Genomic DNA, 22,225 nt, shown 5'->3' on the forward strand with positions numbered 1-22,225 from the left:
AGCATGTTGTACAGTAGGGAAAAACTGGAATTCCAGTCCATAATTATGTAAAAAAACCGGTTTCGATATCCTCTATGGGTCCCACATTTGTTTATTGTGTGTTGACTTAAAATTAGCTGGAAATCCTGGTTCAGTAGCGGAAAAGACTGGAATTCCTGTCCATAATTTTGTAAAAAAAACCTGGAAATCCGATATCCTCTATGGGTCCCACGGTTGGTAAATTGTGTAATGACTTAAAATTACCTGGAAATCCTGTGTACAGTAGGGAAAAAAAACTGGAATTCCAGTCCATAATAATGTAAAAAAAACCTGGAAATCCGAGTTCCTCTATGGGGGGTGGGCATGATTTATCTGGAATAGCCCATTCTAACAGGTTCATTATTCTGTGACAGAGCAAAACCCGGGAGCAAAACTCACTTGCTGTGCTCATAATTAGCGTCTATCGAGAGAAATGTCTATGTAAATTTTGCCACTTTTGAAATGCTCTCTTTTTATTCAAATTGGTATAAATTGGTATTAAATCAAATCGCATAATATGTCGAATGAAGTATCAAAATATGCAGAACAAAATTCTCCATCTATTGGTTACTTCATTTGGTAAATTAGGTTTAGTGTTTGAAAGATATTGCTTTTAAGTATTTGGATACTTTTTATGCACAGTATATATTTATAGACTAGAGGGGGCTTGACCACTTCAAACACAGGTGTTCTTTATTACTTTATTGGCAGATGAGTATGATTGACAGAACTCTGAATTACCATCCACTTCTATTGAAATAAGATGCCCCCCCTCTCCCACTTCTCCCCTTTCTGAAAAAGACCTGGCTACGCCGCTGTATGAGTATGCCACAAATGTTTGAGGTACTGTATACATTAACCCCATGAGAACTACCTGCCGATTGGCCAAAAAGAAGTTTTCATTCATTGGACCAATCAGCAACATTGTTGGAATAATTTCACAACGCAAAAAAATTGGGGTGAATTATTTGCAAAGCTCTATTCTGATTGGTTAAAGTCAATATATCATGTTATTGACCAATCAGAGGCAATGTTAGATCGGCAGGTAGTATACTCAGGGGGTTAAGACTGGCATCATAAATCAATACACCATTGAGACTGTCAATATGTCCACATCCAAATTTGCCCAATTTTAAGAGCTTTTATTATTAAGAAAGAGACAGCTGATCAAATACGACTTGACTTCACGATAACAGTAGTCACTTGCAACCATGACATCTTATGGGTCGCTGATTTCAAACTTCCTACTCTTTTTCACTTAAACAGGCTTTAGTGTGAAATTACCTGTATTCCCTGCGGTGCAGAATCCTGGTAATAGCCTCCTGTACCTGTTGTACTATGCTTGAGGTTGTGCCCCAAGCATACCAACAAACCACCCTTGTATGTGTGTCCATGAATACTCTATGCGATTTGATACTGCAACCACCGATATATGCAGCTACATCACTGCTGAACTTGAAGTGAACCACAGTTTATTCAGTGTACACACCAGGTGACTGCACCTAGAATAGTGCAATTTCAGTTGAATTGTTCAACTGATACTGTAAAAGTGGAAATTTTCGAGCGTTTAATTTTTTGCGCTTTGCCAATTATGAACTGTTTCCCTTGTTTTTAAATTCACGATTCTAAGTTTCCTTACATTGACCTAAACATAAAAGGAATATATTTGTGCATTGTCATTTTCACGGTAGCAGCTTGGAACGCGAAAAGCGCAAAAATAAACGAGCGTGAAAATTTCCACTTTTATAGTAGTATGAATATGGCAAAGGCAAACACCTCATATCTACACCATTTGTAACCTGGTGTGGCAGTGACGTTCAAACGTCCTGACGCAGCTGTTTCACTTGCACATCTATGCGGCGTCTTTAAGTGTGTGCGTATGCATGCAAGCACTTTGAGCGAACACTAGCGATTTGAAGCTGCGCCCAATGAAATGCATACTGACATCACTACCAAATCCGGGTAAAAAAAGGTATAGCTATTAGTTTTAATAACAAAAGCCCCTGCATAATTAAGTATGTATATTGGGTCATTGTTTTCCCATAGTCAATGAAGTTCTTGCCATTTGAAGCACTCCCTCGTGTGTTTCATTCCCGCCAATGAACCCTGTAGCATGGACAAATATGCACCCTGGTATCCCAGACACTTCGGACAACTCGGCATCTCTGACCCCTCGCCATTTCTCTGGTAGGGATAATCTGCAAGTAAATTAATACCATAATAAAGTTATTAGAAGGGTAAGAATGAGACGAATCAGTGAGTTGGATGTTTAACAGGCAAAATACCTACTTTGCCCCTTTTGCTTGTTGTACATGGAGAAGAACTTTTTTTGACTGTCCAGTCAGTGAGTAATGAATTACTGTACTTTTCTGAATTGATGACTTATTGTTAAAAATGTAACCTACTACCAGATAGTATTTCCTTCCTTGTGCCTCGTTCTAAGAAGGGTGCTGGTGATAGAGCTTTTTCAGTGGCAGCTCCACGTTTGTGGAACACCTTACCGGTTCATATCAGAAATGCTGCTACTCTTGAATCATTCAAAACTATGCTCAAGACATATCTTTTTCCATAATGTTGTTTTCTGTATTTGATCATGTTTGCTGTTCTTTTTAATATGCTTGTTGCGCTTTGTAGCCACAGGAAAAGGCGCATTATAAATTATGTTAGTTAAGTTAGTTAAGTTAAGTTACCATGAAATGAGTGTTAAGTTGCAAGTTGGTAGTTTCAAAACATCCTGGCTACTGAGTTGGTGTTCTTTGTTTGCAGCGCAGCTGTAAAAGCCAGTAGTATGTCCTTTGTGAATGGCCCATTGTACCCCCATTCACAAAGGACATACTGTTGACTTGAACAGGTGCGCGTGAAACAAAGAACACCAATGCAGCAGCCAAGACGTCCTGAAACTACCAAATTGCGACTTTACGCTGTTTCGTGGTAGCAGGTCACAAATATGGAATTCTCACATTTCACAATACGATGCGCATCCAGCGGTCGCTGGGTCGAGGCCAAAATATGCAGTGCATCATGGGAAAATGTCGACATCCAAAGCCCGTGTAACACGAATACAATACAGGAACATACATCATTGTGGGTTTAAATGTCATTATAATTAGGGATAACCATCAAATTTTCATGTTGCCCCTATTGCTACAAAAGATTGTTTTCTGGATAGAACTAGTCATTAGAAATATTTTGGTGGTTAAATGGTCAAAATCGGTCAAAAACTTTTCGAATTATGAATTTTCAAAGTTTCCCATTCTGACCAGTCATTGGAACGAAATAAAATGACAAGGTCCAAAAATAGCAATTGGGAGCAAAATTGGCATAAGCATATATTTACTTTTATATATTTCTTTATTTTAACATATATGCAAACATGAAACAAGCATATTGTGAAAGTATCAAAGGGTTTCTTATGAAATGGCACTTTACTAGTCAATGGCATAAATTATTTTTTCAAACCGAGGCATTGAAATCATGCATTTAGAGAACATTTGCCAAAAATCATCCAAGATGGCGATATGGCACAAAATCAAAATTGCACTAAGTCCAGGTGAACTTTTTTTTTCACAACCAAAAATTTCAATGTTATTGGGTTTTTAAAATATGACCAAATTAGTAGGTGTATGCAAACAAAATCTTAAGTGTCATTGAAGGTCATTGACTCATTCACAACAATAGAGGTTATCCACTTCACTCATCATGCTCATGTGTGACTTCTAACAAAAGGTGCTGGTTCCGTAGTATTCCTCATTCAAAACAATTCAATGCATGACCTCGGAGTTACCTGCATGACTTTCGCGGGCTATTTTGAAACAGTTATGGTTGCACATTCAGGTACTTCTTTTTAAAGTTCTAAACAAGGTATAGCCAGCAGCAAGTTGTAGATGGTATAGGCCTAAATATAAGAAAACGTTTAGGGTTGAATTCAGGTGAAAAATACATCGAATGAGCATGAAACTTCACATTTATGTTCAGAAAAATGTCTTCTTAGCATGATTCGAAAGGAGTATGGAAATTCCAAAGAGAAGCTGGTGATTTAATTTGTAACTCGAGATCTACTTGTTCAATTTTTTAACCTTTTTACAGAGGGTATGATTGAGGTATTACTGGCAACTCTGCCAAATTACAGCTCAGTAGGCCACATTTTTCACCTGATCTTATTGACATGAATATTTTGTGCCATTCTTGAGCAGTGCTGAACTCAGCCACTGGCAATTACGCGCACTGTGGCGATGGACCAATTTTGACTCGCACTTACAGGAAAATGAAATAAGTTATGTTGCTGTAATTTTCAAGATAGTTACAAAATATAATTGGCATTAACTTCCCCAATTGTTACAGAAAAATATTGAAAAATAAAAGAATGAGATCAATTTAGAAATGTCTATGCAAGCAGTGCACAGTTGAGCTCCCTGCATGTCTATGAGAGTGTTCTAATCAAGTTGATGGTTCATTGGTCATCCCTATTATAATGATGTTACATGCGAATGCACACTAAAGCAACAATTTACATTATACATGTAGTATAGGCACCGGAGTTTTGCGCGGTTCGCGCAAAAGCGCACATTTTCGCGCATTTGGGTGTCCAAAGCGCATTTTGGGTTCCATCGAGAATGTTCACGATTTTGACCAATCGATAAGCTTAAAGTTAAAACTTACGATTTTATGCCCCAAAGCGGCAGCATTTACAAGAAAAATCACGCAAAATTGGTTCTAACTTCACTTATGTACATCAAAATACAAATAACGATCATTAAACCAAGCATAATGTGGGGAAATTTGCCCTTGCTTTCGACATTTCGATCGACGATTTGTGATGGTCGCCATCTTTATTTTTTATTTTTCCAGAAACTGGAAATGAACCGAAGTCGTTAAGTAATTGATTGACAGGCCATGGTTTTACCGATGTTTTTCTCGTGTTTTGCATTGATAACATGGGATCACGCATTTTAAGCGCATTTTGACCTATTTTTTGGCGCATTTTCGCGCATTTTGAAAAGTGGCCAGCGCATTTTGCCGTTTTAAATCGCGCGAAACTCCGGTGCCTAATGTAGTAGATCCATTTTCTATCTATTGATCACAGGGAATCCTCTGTGGAGCTGTTTTCAACATATTTATTATCACACTCGCGTGAAAACCCCCTAATTTGCAAACATTGTCCAAACAGTTAAATTCAATATTCATGCCCTATAAGATCAAAATGAACCATGGGTGGGAGCAACATACGGACCGGCACTATATTAAATGCCATTTGTTTAACAAAATCACGGACCTTGCAAGTTTGCATTGATCATTACTGGTCCGCAGAGTTTGAACTAGAATTGTCTGGGTGGGGGTAGTGGGTATTGGGGCAAATTTAGTAAACCACAGCTTATCCTGATCCAATGGGCTATTCCAGTTGAAATCCATACACCTCCTATGGAAGACACAACCTTAATCTTCTACAGAGGGAGTGTGAATTTCAAATGGGACTACCTGACTGAGTGACTGATCCTAAGTCTCACCTGTTTTCAAAGGAATGACTATCGACAGATACACATTGTATCCTCCACTTGTCACTTTGGTCTGAGTACAGCACATACTTGATAGGCGTCTCTACATTCAGTGTCTTTTCGAGGTCATAGAGGTGTTCCTTCCATGGACAACCGCCTTGTGGAAGCACCATTATTTCTCCGCTGCTGTCAACCTGAATGGACACAATCAGATATAATGTGTAAGTATTAGTAATACCACTGATTGACATAAACTGCCAAAAGCGCATTACACAACGTCTGCATGGTTCACTTCGATCAGGCAGTAAACCACACAGCGTATCTAAATGTTGATGAAAAACTGAAAATTTATACCACTGATTGACATAAACCGCCCACATCAATTTAAATCTGTCCAGCACACATATCATTAGTGATGGTAGGTGAAAGAAGACCAAAACGACCATTCAGGATTCACACACACACCCACTTTTGGTCTGAGGCTACCGTTTGTTCAGCTTATAATTGGCGAAAATTATTCTGTTTTTGTTACTGCGCACATCAATTTGTCCCAACTTGTGCGCGGGTAAATTAACACAAGCGAGCGCCAGTCTCGCATTAGGCAACAAGCGTAAGTGCTGCACCCATATTTATGCCTGCCATTCTCTCTCAATATACAATGTTACGAGTCTCATTTTTTTCCCAATTATGAGCCGAAGAAATTATAGTCTCAGCTTTTGGTTTCAGAAGGTTGATGTTCTTCTGAGTTAAAGCCATTAATGTACCTTTTAAACTTGAAGATTTGGCATATTTGTAATTCTTGCATATGTCCCAGCATACACCTAAATGGAATCAGCCAAATTTGTTGTGGTCATCAGGTCAACAGAGCAATTTTGACATAATGTTATAATTTGCGTGCATTAAGTCCCCCAAATGTGCATGACGTTGTGTCAATGTGTGTGCACAGTGCGCAGAAACTCTGACCTTAGCAACCGACTACTTAGTAACAACATTACTTAGATTGATTGGTTTGTTGTTTTTGAGTAGTGAATAGTTTGCAACAACATACACTTGTGGGATGCACTTGAGAATTCAATATATAGGAACAGTATATAAAGTGATTCACTCATTAATTAAGGGCCTGTGCATTAATTATGAGGCCCCCAGAGTAAAATTTCGAACGGCCCGCCAAAAATCGCTTGCCCTCTCCTTTCGGCCCGCCAACAAATCTTTGCCCGCCCCCTGCACATGCCAAATTTTTGGGATCCCAATTTGCAAACCTGAAATGGTCTATATATATGTTGCAAGCACAGCGAACAGAAAAATTTGCATATTAAAGTGTTTCCGTACTGTTTTCCTAAGCCTTCTTAGAGCATTTTATTTAAAAGGCGCCCCATGAATGTGTGCCAAAATTGCTTGCCCCTCCCCCTTGGCTAGTCAAAATTGCTTCCCCACCCCTTTCGGCTCACAAAAAATGCCCCCCCATTTTACCCTCCCCAGGGTTCATAATTATTGCACAGCCCCTAATGACCAATCAATGCCCTAACCTCAAATCTCTGTTTCAGAGCAGTCTCCACTATCTCCCTGGCTGGCCACCAACTATCATTGTAGAAGTTTAATCTCAGTAGAAATTCCTCCCCAGTAAGAGCCATGGCTTTCTGGAACCCTTCCTGCAATGAGAAATAATAGAAAACAAATCAAAGTTACTGTATAGTGTCATATTTTCGCCCAAGTTAATTTTTCACAATTTTATCAACTCTGGACTAAAGTTCAGTTGGTGTTTAATTGTGACACGATCTGGTCCATGGGGGCCAAATGCGCAAATTTGAAACTGAGATAAAGGTAAAAATATGTAGTAAAAAACAGTAAAATACATAAGAAAATAGACATCAAAAAACGTCACAACTTTAGAACCAAGTATCCTAGACCTTTGGTGTTTTCAGTAAATGATTGCCTATTGAATGTATAATGTAATCATCATTTACAGTAACTCAATTGTCAAAAATGCCTCCTTTGGCCCCCATAGACCAGATCATGTCACAATTTGTGTTTCCAAATATATTCACATTATTAAGCACAATGTGTAATAAATATTTTCCCAGGGTTGAAACTTTTGCCCGCTGATTGATGTTCAACCATGATAACCGTGAAAATAAACCACTGTGAAAATTCTCCAGCTATACAGTATTTCACATTCAGACATTTAAACGTCCCACACACAGATGTCATTATAACTATGATCCTATTTACACTAGCAAAAAATTCCAATTTAATTTTGTCATCAAGTTTTTGAGATTAACTTTTTTTTTAAATTAACTTCTGCCAAATGAAACACAGCTTAATCCTAATTATTCATTTAGTACTAACTGGCAATAAAGATAAAATTTCACTATTTGGCAAATCTTATGAATTAAGGACCAAAATGTGCATTTTTAGAGCATTATAAACACTTGTGTGAAGTATAATTTCAATTTATGCATTCTAATTTTGGGAAAAAACATCTTTTACAACCAGTAATTTAATTTTAAGTAACACAAAAAAGTGAACATTAGAGCAAAATGTTAGCATAAGATTTTGAATGCTTAGACTTGTTTTAAGTCTATTTTTGTGACTCAATTGTCAGAAAACATGCAGGAAATTGGATAAATAGATCATTATACAAAATTCATGCATCAACCTTGGCACAAGGAATAAATTTATTTCTATTTCACAATAAATTGCGCAAAAAAAAAAAATTCCCTGCTACACAAAGTTATTCCAAATTTACAGTAGGACTTATAAGGGCATTGTATAACACTTTATAACAGGTTAGAAGTTGAAATGTGAAATGCAATGTCATACCATAAGTTGGATGAGTTAGGGATTTCCCCTTTTGAGAATTCCTAGTAATTTAGATCAAATGAGATTGCTTTTATTGATATCAAACAAACAAACAAAATGTACAGGGTGAATCAAAATGATTGGTACCCATCAATTTTGATATTTATTGAAAAGCCTGCCTCTTCCAAAAACAACATTGGATACTCTTGAAATGTCCAGAATGTATAGGTTGTGACTTGCTTTGCAATTAATCTACCAATTGAATCTACAAATTGAATTTTGATGTGCCAGGCTCATCCATTATCAATGAAAACTGATGGGTACCAATCATTTTGATACAGCTTGTAATTTACCAAATATTCCACATGTCACCTATGAGGTGAGTGAAGTTCCTGTTTCCTATTTAGGTATACATTAACGAAAATTCCCAGAGAGCAGATAGGCCTTCATACCACCAAAACCATCAAGGGACACCTACAAATTCTCATTTCTACCAAGGGCTGTCACCGAATGGAACTCACTGACAGAATCATCAATAGCAATAACTGACACTACAGCCTTCAAAGCACATCTTCAAGAAATCTACAAAATAATAGTGATCAAAAAAGCACACACACCAACATCCACCACATTTAACTTGAACTTGAAGCCTGCATGTAATATAATCAGCTATTATAAATGAATGCAGTCAATGGACTAATAAGCAGATTTTTAATGGAAGATCAAATTCATGACAGCTTTGAAGATGATAGAAAGCGAATGTGATATGGTGAGTAAACAATATAATTATGTAGTCAAGACAACAAAATACACCCTTTTGTACGGGCTCAACCAACCAAGATTTGGCATTTTGGGGATTTTGAAATTTGTTTTAGCTGTATGCAGGGTTCCCGCGCCTTGAAGCCTTTAAAATTCAAGGACTTTTCAAGGACTTTCAAGGTCCAAAAGCATGATTTTCAAGGATCAAAAAGCTGCATATTTACGAAAGTGACAGCTCCTCTCCACTCCCCAAATTTGGTTAAAATTATACTTTAGGTAAAATTCCAATTTTTAAGGTTTTTCAAGGACCTTGTGGAAATTTCCAGGACTTTCAAGGCTTTGAAAATGTGTTTTTAAATTTAAGGACTTTCAAGGACCGCGGGAACCCTGTGTGTGCTTATAAAACGGCCATTTTTTGGCTGAAGTGGATTAATGATTTTGATTGATTTTTTTTTAAATCGGACAGAATATTTTCTAAATATGTTTGCAAACATTATTCAGATTTTGTTCTTGGTTTTCTTTGATTTTCTTAGGTCATTTGACAACCCTACCAACACTTCTTTGAAAGTCCATCCACTGTAGAACAGCCAGTGCTTTTTTTCGTCACCTAATACTACACTTTAAAAAAGAAGTCATGCTTTACATGTATTTGACATTGCATCTTTTGTGCAGCGTGTCTTCATCATAAATCAGACCAGATTGACTTTGTGTGCAGTGGCAGGGATGGTGGAAATTCCCCCAATCAGAACTCTTTCCCCCAGTACCCCATTCCAGTTAAAACCCAAAATTATGAAAATTTCCACTTTTTGTTGCAATTTCCCTATAACTTGCGTTCACTAAAAAGATTGCGCCCAAGCCAGTGTTCTAATTGGAGCCTGGTACTAAACTTGGGATAGCTACAACCCTGCCTCCATGACATGTTTTGTTTGTTTGATCAATGATATTCATCTCATTTTTATCTTATCTTATCATATCTTATAGTTATGAAGAAGTTTGCTTGTGGTACTCAACTCGGATTAGGCTGGAATTATTATATGTTTGTGAATCCACCCTCCATCTCTACATCTACCTACACTACTTCCATGGTCTCAACACCTCACCACAGTAACACACTCTGACTTTTGAAATTATTCAGACAAAAAAAAGCGCAATGATTTAAAGTGTGCTACGCACAGGCACAATGTCTAGACATTGATCCACAAGCTTCAGCCGACTTTACAGGTTTTCGCTGACCACTACGGCCCCACATCATTCCATAAACCACTTAACAACAACACAGGGACTTTGCAGCTTCAAGAACCCACACCTTAGGCATTCCACAAATGACCATCGTAACCAGGATCAGCTCTCTGAGTTTCATACAGGTTACAACGAGACAGTTAGCAGTAATTTCAAGCTAACTCAATTTTTCCACGAGATTGTACTAAACCACTGCCAGGGTTCGAACCCGCAACCTCTCGCACCATAGTCGAATGCCTTATCAATTGAGCTAACTGACTACATATCATATATTTGAACCAATTTTTGCAACATGGCAGCAGCAGCCTACATAGAAAGTACTGAAGAGGATTTGACATGCGCGCTGTGTTTTGAATTGTTTGTAGATCCCCACACCCCCAAAGAGTTGAACTGTCCACATGTATATTGTTATACATGCCTTGTTATGATATATGGGGGTCGGCAAACCATTAACTGTCCTGAATGTGCAGAATCAACCAGGATTCCTATCAAAACAGGCAAGGGTGAGGGAGGAATCGCTGCTTTGAAAACAAACCTTCGAGTTCGAAGCCTGGCAGAGAAATATTTCAATTATGTTACAACTGTAGAGAAAGAAAGCTTGAGAATCGAAACACCAGACCCATTTTCGCCACACCAAACTCGAGAAACGGAAAGCATGAGAATCACCACACCAGACCCATTTTATCCCGAACAAACTCTACAAGAAGAAAGCTTGAGCATTGACATTCCGGGTCCATTTTGTCCAGAACAAACTCTACAACAAGCGAGCTTAAGGATCGACTTAACAGTTCCATTTGTCCACAACATGATGATGAAAAGCTTTTTTTCTATTGCATTACCTGTGAAATGGTAGTTTGTGAGGCTTGTGTACGGTTAGATCATGAGACCAGCTCACGAAATAAAATGGTTGAATTATGCAGCTCAAGCGTAATCTGCAGCTATTTCATTTAAAATCCACACTACCCCTGTGGAAGATTTTGGAAATATCTTCCACAGGGAGAGTATGTATTTTTGTAATTAGTCAGGGTAAATCATTTGATACACATGCTCCCCTTGTATTATGCCTTTACTTATATATATCTTCCACAACTGGAGTGAGAATTTCAGAATGGAAGTTATCCAACTGTCTGTTCTATTTGAAACTCACACTCCCTCTGTGGAAGATATTTTCAAAATCTTCCACAGGGGTAGTGTGGATTTTAAATGGAATAGCCCAATCAGCTTCAGAAGCTGGAGAAGTAGAAATGAACAGAGCTGTGGAATCAACTAGTAAAAACCGAAATCCTACAATGTATCACAATGAACTTATCAACATTTAGATTTTGTATATCCAGAGATGCCAGTGACTTGCCAAAAAAAATCTGAAAATAATAGAGACAATTGCAAACCATAGAGAGTGTGGCGACCACAGAGGAGTAAAATAAGACAGAGCGCGTACCACCAGTCAAAGTCCCCGTGTATTGTATGCTGCAGTTCTCGCATATTCATGAGGGCCGATTGTTCGATCGTGCTGTGTCTAACAATCACGCCAACGCTGCGTGCCTTTGCGTATACGCGATAGAGCGTTGCGTGCTTTCACGATTACGCGATAGACCGTGAAAATACGCGGAAATTGCGTAGCAGTCTCGCCTGTCGCATTTCATGGAATAATCGGCCCTCATTATCGGATGAGGCGGAGACTTTGACTGGTGGTACGCGCTCTGTCTTATCTTACTCCTCTGTGGTGGCGACATATAGTTATGGATCTGTATGTAAAATGGAGGTCATTATGACAAGAAACTTATACCTCATGTGTACATGTACATGGTCTAGATAGGCTATGGTCAGGTCATAATGTATAGGGTTCAGGGGAGCGTTTCACAAATGGAAAGAAAAGTGCAAATCTTTGTTGTTTTTTAGCACTTTAAGAGTTTGACAAATTGCAGTAAAACATCAATCTCTTACACAAGACCCCCAGTTGATAGTGGCCTTCATGCAGATTTGTGTTCAGTCTAGATAGTTGCGTCTGGGTTAGCGTTGATGACCAAAAAGTATAAACTGGGTCATCATAAACAAACGGCAGCTGTTTTTGGAAAACTTTGATTTGAAAAGGTCTGTTACCACCATGAGTGAAAAAGTAGTGTGACCGGATTTCCTACAATCACTGCCTATTTTGTGGGGAAATTTACCAAGAAAAAATGATATGGGTGATACCCACAGAGTTAAGCTAGAGAGGAAGTACTGAACATGTTCACGTAACTGCCTTCAACTCATTTGCATAGAATTGGACACCAGAATCGTATTCCGATTCGTTGAACTTCTAATTAGCATACTTTTGGATACCTCCATATTTGGTATTACCTAATTAATTATTCAACATTGTTTACAAAGTGACGTCATTAGAGCTGGTCACTTCGTCAAACATCCGACGAACGAACGTTTGCACTTCTTTCCATTACTATACCATATACCTGACGTGTAAGTCCAGTATGATAGGAAAATATTTCTGCCGATGACCCCATGTTCACATTGGCTAAATAAGCTGTATTTTCACTGAAAAGGGGCCGAGTCTTGTCTGCCATTTTTTTTGCAAAAGGCATGTTCTTCCTCCTGGAAACCCAGAAGTGACAGCACCAGAATAAATGATGTCATTTCTGGATTTCAGCCAGGACGATATACGCATCACCAGATCTAGTTTTAAGGGGGAACTACACCCCTGTGGTAAATTTGTGACTATTTTTGCATTTTTCTCAAAAACTAATAACACACTGGTAACAACAGTTATGTATATTATAGGGCAAGGAATCCAATTACTACACTGAAATTTCAGTGACTCAAGACAAGCGGTTCAGTATATATGATCGTAAATGAGGTACATCCTAGTGGTACCTTATTTCTTATCATAAATAACGAACCGCTTGTTTTGGGTCACTGAAATTCCAGTGTAATAATTGATTGCCCCTATAATATACATAACTTTTGTTACCACTGTGTTATTAGTTTTGAGAAAAATGCAAAAATAGACACATTTATCGAGGTGTGTAGTACCTTATAATAAAGTAAAAATCTAAAATTTTAAATGGAATAGCTTCAACATACCCATGGGTCAGCATCAGGTTGATTCCATGCAGGGTTCAAGTGCTTTACTCGAGAACTTAAATGTGAAGAGATCACATACCTGTGAAAGGATCAAACAATATAAGGGATCAGTACTAGAGAAACTAAAGGTGGTACTACACCCCTTGATAAATTTGAGACTATTTTTGCATTTTTCTCAAAAAATATGACACACTGGTAACAAAAGTTATGTATATTATAGGGGCAAGGAATCCAGTTACTACACTGAAATTTCAGTGACTCAAGACGAGCGGTATGTTATTTATGATCAGAAAAGAAGTACCGCTAGAATGTACCTCATTTCTTAACATAATGAACCACTTGTCTTAAATCACTGAAATTTCAGTGAAGTAATTGGATTCCTTGCCCCTATAACTTTTGTTACCAGTATGTAGTTATTTTTTGAGAAAAATGCAAAATTAGTCACATTTATCAGGGGTGATTAATCCCCAATATTTTGCCGGGAGGTGGTCCATACACTCATCCCCCAATGTTGATGCCTGTATGTGGGTTTCTGACCCAATTAACGTTCTATTTGGCCATTTTAGCCCCAAAAGTGCCAAATTTTGCACGCTTCGCAAACATATATTCCACTTTTGCACCACATTTCATCATTTTAGCTTCAATATGGCAAATTTTTTTGCACGCTTCGTGCGCATTTGTACCATAAACTTATTTTGTCGCAAACAGGTGCTGAATTCACTATACTTCACGAATAATAAATAACCCAGATGTGTATTGCAGGTTGTTCCTGAATCTTACTATTCTTTCCCATGATGCAAAGGTTCAGTGTCCAGGCTGTACTATCTAGGAAAGAACTTGAAGTTTGTAGGGAAGACAGAATAAACTTAACTAGTTATTTAAAGGGGCATTTCGTGATCCACAGCCTCATCCCCCCACTTTTCTCAAAAAAAGTTGAGATTTTTATATCACTGGAAACCTCTGGCTACATAATGTCAATGTACAAAATATTTCTTGCAGATTAATTCGTTTAGCAAAGATATCGTGAAATTTGAATTTCGTTCTGGTGCACCAGAACGAAATTACAACGTATTGTCTATGGAGCAGTGTAATACACATAATCATGCATAACTTATGAGCATAAAATCGGAAGCAACTGAAATTTTGGGAATATGTTTTTTTAGTGGATATCTAATGAAAAATGACATAAGTAGAGGATGCTAGGATCACGAAATACTCCTTTAAGGAGTAGACCAAAGTAAATGTAAATTATGAATTAAAATTTTCCCTTTTGTGACCATTTCTGTGGAATTCAGGATGAGGAACAATCAAGGACGTGGCCATACAGCATGGTAACACGAGGGAACAATTACAATTTTCTGGAAGAATAAACACAGCAGTTTTTGTTAAGCTAATAGATAAAAAAAGATCTGTGCCCATCATTACATCTAACAATAGGCCCTATGTGATCTCAACAAATGGTTGACCCATGCCTTAACTTACTTGGGCTTTTCTTCTGTCTGTGAAACTCCGTTATCGATAGCATCAATCTCCTCAACAAAATTCTCATACATCTTGTTATACAAGGTAGACACTTTGTCATCAGTGTTGTCAATTTTCAATGCATTAGCGATGATCTCCTCGCCAAAGTGGAGGTACACCAGCCCAGCGCTGCTAAGTTTGGTGGTCCATGGGGTCTCTGGACGAAGTGAGTTCATTGTCTCTTTAAATGACCTGTGATAGAAATATACTTCGCAATTAATTAATCATTCATCATATCAGCAGTGGTGGCGCTATGGGGGGCAAGGGGCATTTTCCTTCCCCCCCCCCCCAGTTTGTCCACCCACTTTTGAGGCAAAACCCCCAAAATTACCTTAATTTCCACTTTTGCTGCAATTTGTCGCAAAATTGGTTGATTTGCCCCCCCTGAAATTCACTTTGCCCCCATGCCTCCCGTCATTTTCCATAGATTCATTACACCTTAGGGGCCATCCATAATTTGCGCCATTTTCACTTACGTACAAAGCATACGTAAGAGGGAGGGAGGGGGTAAAAATCCTGGGCATGTGTACGTAAGAAAAATGGCGATTTGTTTGAGCAATAAAAAAAAATGAAAGTGACAAATTATGGTATTTTCCAATATTTTATATTTATAATTTATAACCAATTAACTTAAAATTGTTCTATTATTCGTTTTAACAATTTCTATAACATGCCATGCAAACAATGATTTTCTCTTTAATTTTCAGTCAGTCTAATATACACAGTGGTCCTATTTTTGTGCTAATTTATTTCATACCAAAAAACATTTTTAAAAAACATGCTGAAGGGATGCCCCCTGGTTCCCCCTATATATGATGTGATCCCTGGGTTCTTAGTGGAAAAGAGAGTATTGGGATGTTCAGCAGATTTGGTGGTATATTAGTCATTTAGTGTAGATTTAGGCTGCATTTTATGAAAATACGGTTTAAAAAGGAAGTTTTCTCAGCATTTCTCAACTTATCTGTAAAAACATTAATCCAGAAGCAACTGTCCTCCTGGAACACTAATCCTAACCCTAAACCTGTACCTAATCGAACCTTCAACCAAAACTCTAACCCCAACTCAGCATCTCAATTTTGCTGTTATTAGTAGGCCTACTCATGGAAATCCTTCGCCATTTTATTTGTACGTAACTCGAGGGAGGGAGAGAGGGAGGGGGGGGTAAAAAGTTACGTACGCTTTGTACGTAAGTGAAAATGGCGAAAATTATGGATGGCCCGTTACTCAGCAGTCCAAACACATGAAATGTCCATTTTCACAGGCCTCTCAAAAGTTTTTACTACACGATACTTTTGGCAAAGCCCGGTTAGTGATGTCAGTACAAATTTCATTGGACACATCGTACTAAATAACTTCTTAACCTTATATCACTCGCTGCAGTGGCATAGGGTCGGTCAGTTGACGAGAGGACTCTCAAGTGTAACCTACCTCTGATGATGATCATATCTATGTTTGCTTGCATCATACACCCCCACACACACACATCTACCACCACTATAGACGAATCCAACGAGCCAAGTCATGGTCAGGATTTGGTCGGCCATATTAGGGTCCCCGCATGCACCAAACAGGTGTTGTGAGTGCCCAATTGGGTGGATTAAACCCGCTTAAAATTCGATGTGAGATTCTTTTGTGTTGTAAACTGTCATCATTCTTTTGTCTACGTGTAACACGGGTGATAGAATGCAGTTTAAAATACCCTTCAAGGCCGCATCATTTCACATTTTAGGTGAGATAGTTGGGTCCCCGTCGCGGCTATGGCTGCCATTGAGGTGCAGGAATGCGTGAAATTGGATTTGTCTATATCACAGGTCTCAAGTGTAACCTACCTCTGATGGTGATCATATCTATGTTTGCTTGGATCATACACACCACCCACGTCTACCACTATATCACAGGTGTCAAGCATCTTTGGATCTCTTGTGCGGCAGATCTCTGTACAAATAGGTGCAAGTGGAAATTATTGTTCATTATTTATACATCAAATATACTTAACACACAAAATTGAGAAGTTTTAATCATATGAATCCAGCAATGATAAAAAGTTTAATCAGTTGGTTACCCACCCCTAGTGTACCGTCACATGAAATATATTGCCATATTTCGGATATGTATACTTCAGATGTATACCAAAATTTATGAAAGAGAGCACACCATTCATGAAAGAGCTCACTTTACAATTTTTTAATTTACCTGTATGATGACATCTGGGGCCTATTTCACACTGACTTTATGATCAATCTTATGCTTGATTTAATACGGAATGAAATCAATTATAAGCTCCATTGCAAATGGCAGGTATATTTATCAAACACGTTTCACAATTTTGCTTTATGTGCCTTTAAATCGAAATACATGCACATGCACTGTAACACATTTACAAGAAGCACACTCACTATGCCATCATTTCCCTGATGCGGATTTGAGTGCTGTGTAGATGCTTTATATTATTGATCGCATCCCACAAGATCGGATTGAAACGTTTCAATGCGGATCATCCCGCTCTCATGTGCAATCACCCCTTGTTTGCCCAGGATCACAAATAGGCTATTCCAGTTGAAATTCACACTACTCCTGTAGAACAATTTGGAAATATCTTCCACAGGGGGAGTTTGTTTTTCAAATGTAATTGGTCACGGTTAATCATTTTGAAACTCATACTCCCCCTGTATTATGGCTTTACCTCCATCTTCCATCTGCAACTGGTGTGAGTATTTCAAAAGGAAGTTACCCAACTGTCTATTCTATTTGAAACTCATACTCCCTCTGTGAAAGGCATTAGCTAAATCTTCCACAGGGGGAGTGTGGAATTTAAATGGAATGGCCCAATTCAACTAACCTGCATCTTTATACTCTGGCAGCGTTCTCAATAGAAAACATGCCAGTGCCTCGTCACAATGAAATGAGCCACTGTGGGTGCCTATCTTCTTCAAAACACGGGAGCGCTTTGACGTCACCACCACCACCGTTTGAATCTGCCATGCTCAATCGTACTATACCTACAATTTAAATAATTGCAAAATGGGAAGCAGATTAACCAGTGTTTGCAGGTTTTTGCCGCAGGTGAAAAAAAAATGTGGTTTTAACCACTAGGCGCAAAAAACAGTTTTTTGCCGATAAAAATGGCAAAAACTAAAAAAAAGTGATGAATAGTTCACTTTTTTCGTCTCAAAATAAATTATGTAATAAGGGACTGTTCACAAACACTTGTAAGGGGGGGCCTGATGCAAAAAAAATTTATCGCAAAAAATTTTTGGGGCCCCCCCTTTACAGGTCTCGAAATTTCAGGGCCCCCTTTTTGACATGAAAATTATGGGTCAACCCCATAGAAAAGCATATAAACTCAATTTTCCCGGGAAAATTTGTGATCATTTTTTTCGTTTCTGTTTCTACGTATGTACGGCATTCATGGCCCTATGGTGAGGAAGGAACAAGTAGGGCCATGATGTTTCGGGCTAGGTGTATCATAAACCACTTCCATGCATGACTTCCGTTTTAAGCAAACATACATTACTGCTAGACCAGCACACTAAATAGTATAGAACAATAACACTTTAATTTTTGATATTGAATGCCTATCTTGGTATACCCTACACAACATGATACATAATAACAGCATATAAATGATATAATAAACAACAGGTAAAACACAAGACGAAGTTAGATGTTGTGTCAAAGGTCACAACACGACATCCAAACCCCAGAGGGCGCTGGTCTATTGTAATTACTGTCCCACATACATTATTTCGCTTAATATGGCTATTGTGATTATATGTGTACTGCGAAAAAAAAATTGTTCCTCTATTTTATTACAAATACGGTACTAAATGATATCCTTTCTTGCCTTCCCGGGTTTATCAAGACTTTAGTGCATGCCCGACGGGCCCAGTACTATAAACATACTACGCCGCACCGCCGAGAGTTCAAGCAATCGATCGAGCATGAATCAACAGCAGCACATTACCCGTGGTATAAAAAGGGGGCGAAAGTGCACGGGTCCAAAACAGAAAGGGCGCGAAAGTGCACGGGTCCGAAATTGAAAGGGTGTGAACCACAAGAGTACCTATCCTTGAGAGGGCACTCTATTCATGTGGTTTCTTTTCCAACACAAAGAGATCATGAATTTTGATGGTTTGCAAACTTGTGAAAAGTGTCCGCACTATCGATTGATTACGTACCGTAACTGTTATGAACAGGCCTATTAAGTATGCCTGGACCAGGAGCTCAAATGAGCTCCTGGTCCCAAAACTGGCTCCTGATCCTATAGTTTGTATTGTAAAATATTGGACACACCAGGAGCTAGTTCCAGTAACTGTAACTCGTCATACCTACATCCGTAGATTAGAGTTGGGCGACTATCACTTTTTTCCTAGTCGATTAGTCGGCAGCAAATAGTTGCGACTACGACTATAGTCGCGACTATCTGTGGTTAAAATTGGACTGAAAAATCGGGTGAAAGATTGGTGGCAATTTAGTATTTATAATGCATGATTACAGGACCCGTGATTGCCGGCATCGCATCACAGCTTGCTACACAAACCAGCACTGTTGCGATACAGCACTGTTGCGTTTGCGATGCAAATATTTGACTGTAAAATGCTGTAATATAGGCCTAACTTTTCTGTTCAAGTAAATTCACTTGCCACTTTCCAGCAACAGCACAAGAAACTTCATATAATTTCTCAAACCATCAATATTCCAATAGCGATCTTCGTTCGTTTTCATGTTTTGCTGTGCATTAAAATATGTAAACATGCCGCACGGCAGTGCATATTTTCCATGGTATGCTCATGAGCGTGTTGCATCGTGCATGTACGATTAACTTTCACCTCCGACCTACGTCACCTGACCTCATCTAGACTACTGAATTTGTCGCTACAGGGGTGGCATTGCAACATTACGACTGTTTGTCAGCTAATTTGTTTATTTTCCTGTTACTTTCTAAATATTCTGTTAGTGTTACCACAATAAGCATAGCTTTTTGAAATTACGTGAAAAGTACTTCTAATCTAATAATATTTTCCTAAATTTTCCTTTTGGAAAACACTTCTCGGAAGTTCTCGCTGTTTCTTTCCAAAGTTAAAATAATCTCATACCTTCAGTAATTGGTACAAACACCCAACCTGGGTCTGTACATGCACGCTATGACGCTGCTACACCTGTTATTGCTGCATAAATTATAATCATAATGAGATGTTCGACAGTTCTAAGTAATTTGAGTTTTTTGACTGCTTTTATCTTGTGGGAAAGTAGTTCGACAACAAGTCAATAACACCAATTTAATGATGATTTATGGACTTTATGATTGCTTGTTGGTTAGTGTTACTATTGGTAAGACAATGACTAACATTTTTTCACATTTTTCGCAGTTTATATGTTAGTATTTGGTTGGTTTCGGTGGGGATGACTGGCACTTTATAGAGTAGTTTTTTAACACAAAAATATACTTGGATTAGTCGACTTTTGGTTTTCAATAGTCGTAGTCGCGACTATCAGTAATAGTCGCGACTAACGACTATTGGCGACTTAGTCGCCCAACTCTACCGTAGATGTCATTATGTTTATTATGTTTATGATAAAGACTGAGGTCTTGCTGGCAGGACTAACCAGGAGCCAAAACTGGGCAACCATGGGGTAAAAAAAGCCTGGGTGCCTGCTTAATATAAGCCTTGGTTATGAATAATTTATTAGGTTTTTCAATGCCATCGCCTCGATCCATTAGTACATTATTACGGTATCTGTATTATCAAATTACTTGGAATAGCAATCCGGTGAGTTCAATAAAGTAAGCCCTAATACCAATGGCGTTTCAATGGCGTTTCTTCTCTCCTGCAAATGAACAAATACAATAGGAGAAGTTCAACACATATGATATGACCTCCTACATGAGATGTAAAAAAACCTGAATATCATAAAGATCAGTATTCGTTTGTTACGATGCTAAATATTACTCATTATATTAAATTTATATATTTAATATGACAAATTGGTATTTTTAAGACAATACGGTATATACACTGTATATAAAATGACTAATATAGATCCTACAAGGCGTCAGGTCGACAATATCAATGCGGTACATCATATCCCGTATATTTCTTAAAATTCATATTTGAGACAAATTTCTGTACTCATTTTATGGGGGCACAAGTGGATCTGTGTTTTTTTTATTTTCAAAAAGTGGTATTTTATGTGTACCCTGGACCAGCATAGGCTCAGGAGTCTCAGACCTTCGACGTACGTACGGAGAAGGACAGTGGAAATTGTAGTGACGGAGCCTGGATGGGGGGGTGTGAGTACCTCTGGCTAAGATGAGAACAACTGGTAACCTGCGAACCTTTGCAGTACCGGGCTGCTATTCAATTACGTGGAGCATGGGTGACATGTATAATTGTATTTTCAATGTAAAATGCCTATACACCCAAAATTTAAAAAATCACCGTGTAGATCCCTGCAATGCCTGTACTATAAATTGCGCCCATGGATAAGCTTATAATAGGGGGGTCACACATTAGCTCATTAGGTGTCTGCATACGACCCATAAATGAACAATGGCATGTTTTGAGCATAAAAAATATCAAATTGTTTTCTTCATAGAGACCTAAACATTTTCAAATATTTATTTAGTACCGTGCTGACGCTTGAGTATAGTCCCACCCCGTTTTGGGTGAACATTTTTCAAAATTGGGGGTGGGACTATACTCGAATTTCAAAAAAAAAAAAAAAAAAAATTTTTTTTTTATTTATTTTTAAAGTTTTTATTTTTTCGGTTTTGTAGTGTCCCTGGACCTAGACCTAAATGCTAGGATCATTCATGGTTGACCTAAAAAAAAAAAAATCAAGATGTTTTGTATTTTTAATATGAAAATTGATAATTTGTATTCATGTCATAGTCTATTAATGATTTCAAAATGCATTGAATTTGAATGCATTTTGAAATCATTAATAGAGTATGACATGAATACAAAGTATCAATTTTCATATTAAAAAATACAAAACATCTTGAAATTTTTTTTTATTTTTATTTTTAGGTCAACCATGAATGATCCTAGCATTTAGGTCTAGGTCCAGGACACTACAAAACCGAAAAAAAAAAAAAGTTTAAAAAAATATTTTTTTTTTTTTTTTTTAAATTTCTGAAATTTTTCGAAACTTTGGGGGTGGGACTATACTCGAAGGTGGGACTATACTCGCGTCAGTACGGTATATGTGTAGTTACAAAAAAAATATTTTTAGGTCTATTGACCTTTTGAATTTTACACGGCGGCTCTGTGAAAGCACCAGATTATTTATCAGCAAAGACCAGTGTCTGGATCCAT

At 38.0% G+C, this 22,225-nt stretch overlaps 1 protein-coding gene across 1 annotated transcript; it reads right to left on the bottom strand.

Moving 5' to 3' along the window:
* Positions 1-1,123: 1,123 nt before the first annotated feature.
* LOC140136834 (MYG1 exonuclease-like) lies at positions 1,124-17,888 on the bottom strand. Its single transcript, XM_072158432.1, is given in 8 exon segments — positions 1,124-2,216; positions 5,523-5,704; positions 7,037-7,159; positions 13,386-13,464; positions 14,868-15,098; positions 16,736-16,841; positions 17,746-17,857; positions 17,859-17,888. Coding segments are annotated over 8 exon segments (1,032 nt in total). The 3' UTR covers positions 1,124-2,047.
* Positions 17,889-22,225: the final 4,337 nt, after the last annotated feature.

This window comes from Amphiura filiformis, chromosome 17 (genome assembly GCF_039555335.1).
Source record: "Amphiura filiformis chromosome 17, Afil_fr2py, whole genome shotgun sequence".
In the NCBI taxonomy this organism is placed as follows: Eukaryota; Metazoa; Echinodermata; class Ophiuroidea; order Amphilepidida; family Amphiuridae; genus Amphiura; species Amphiura filiformis.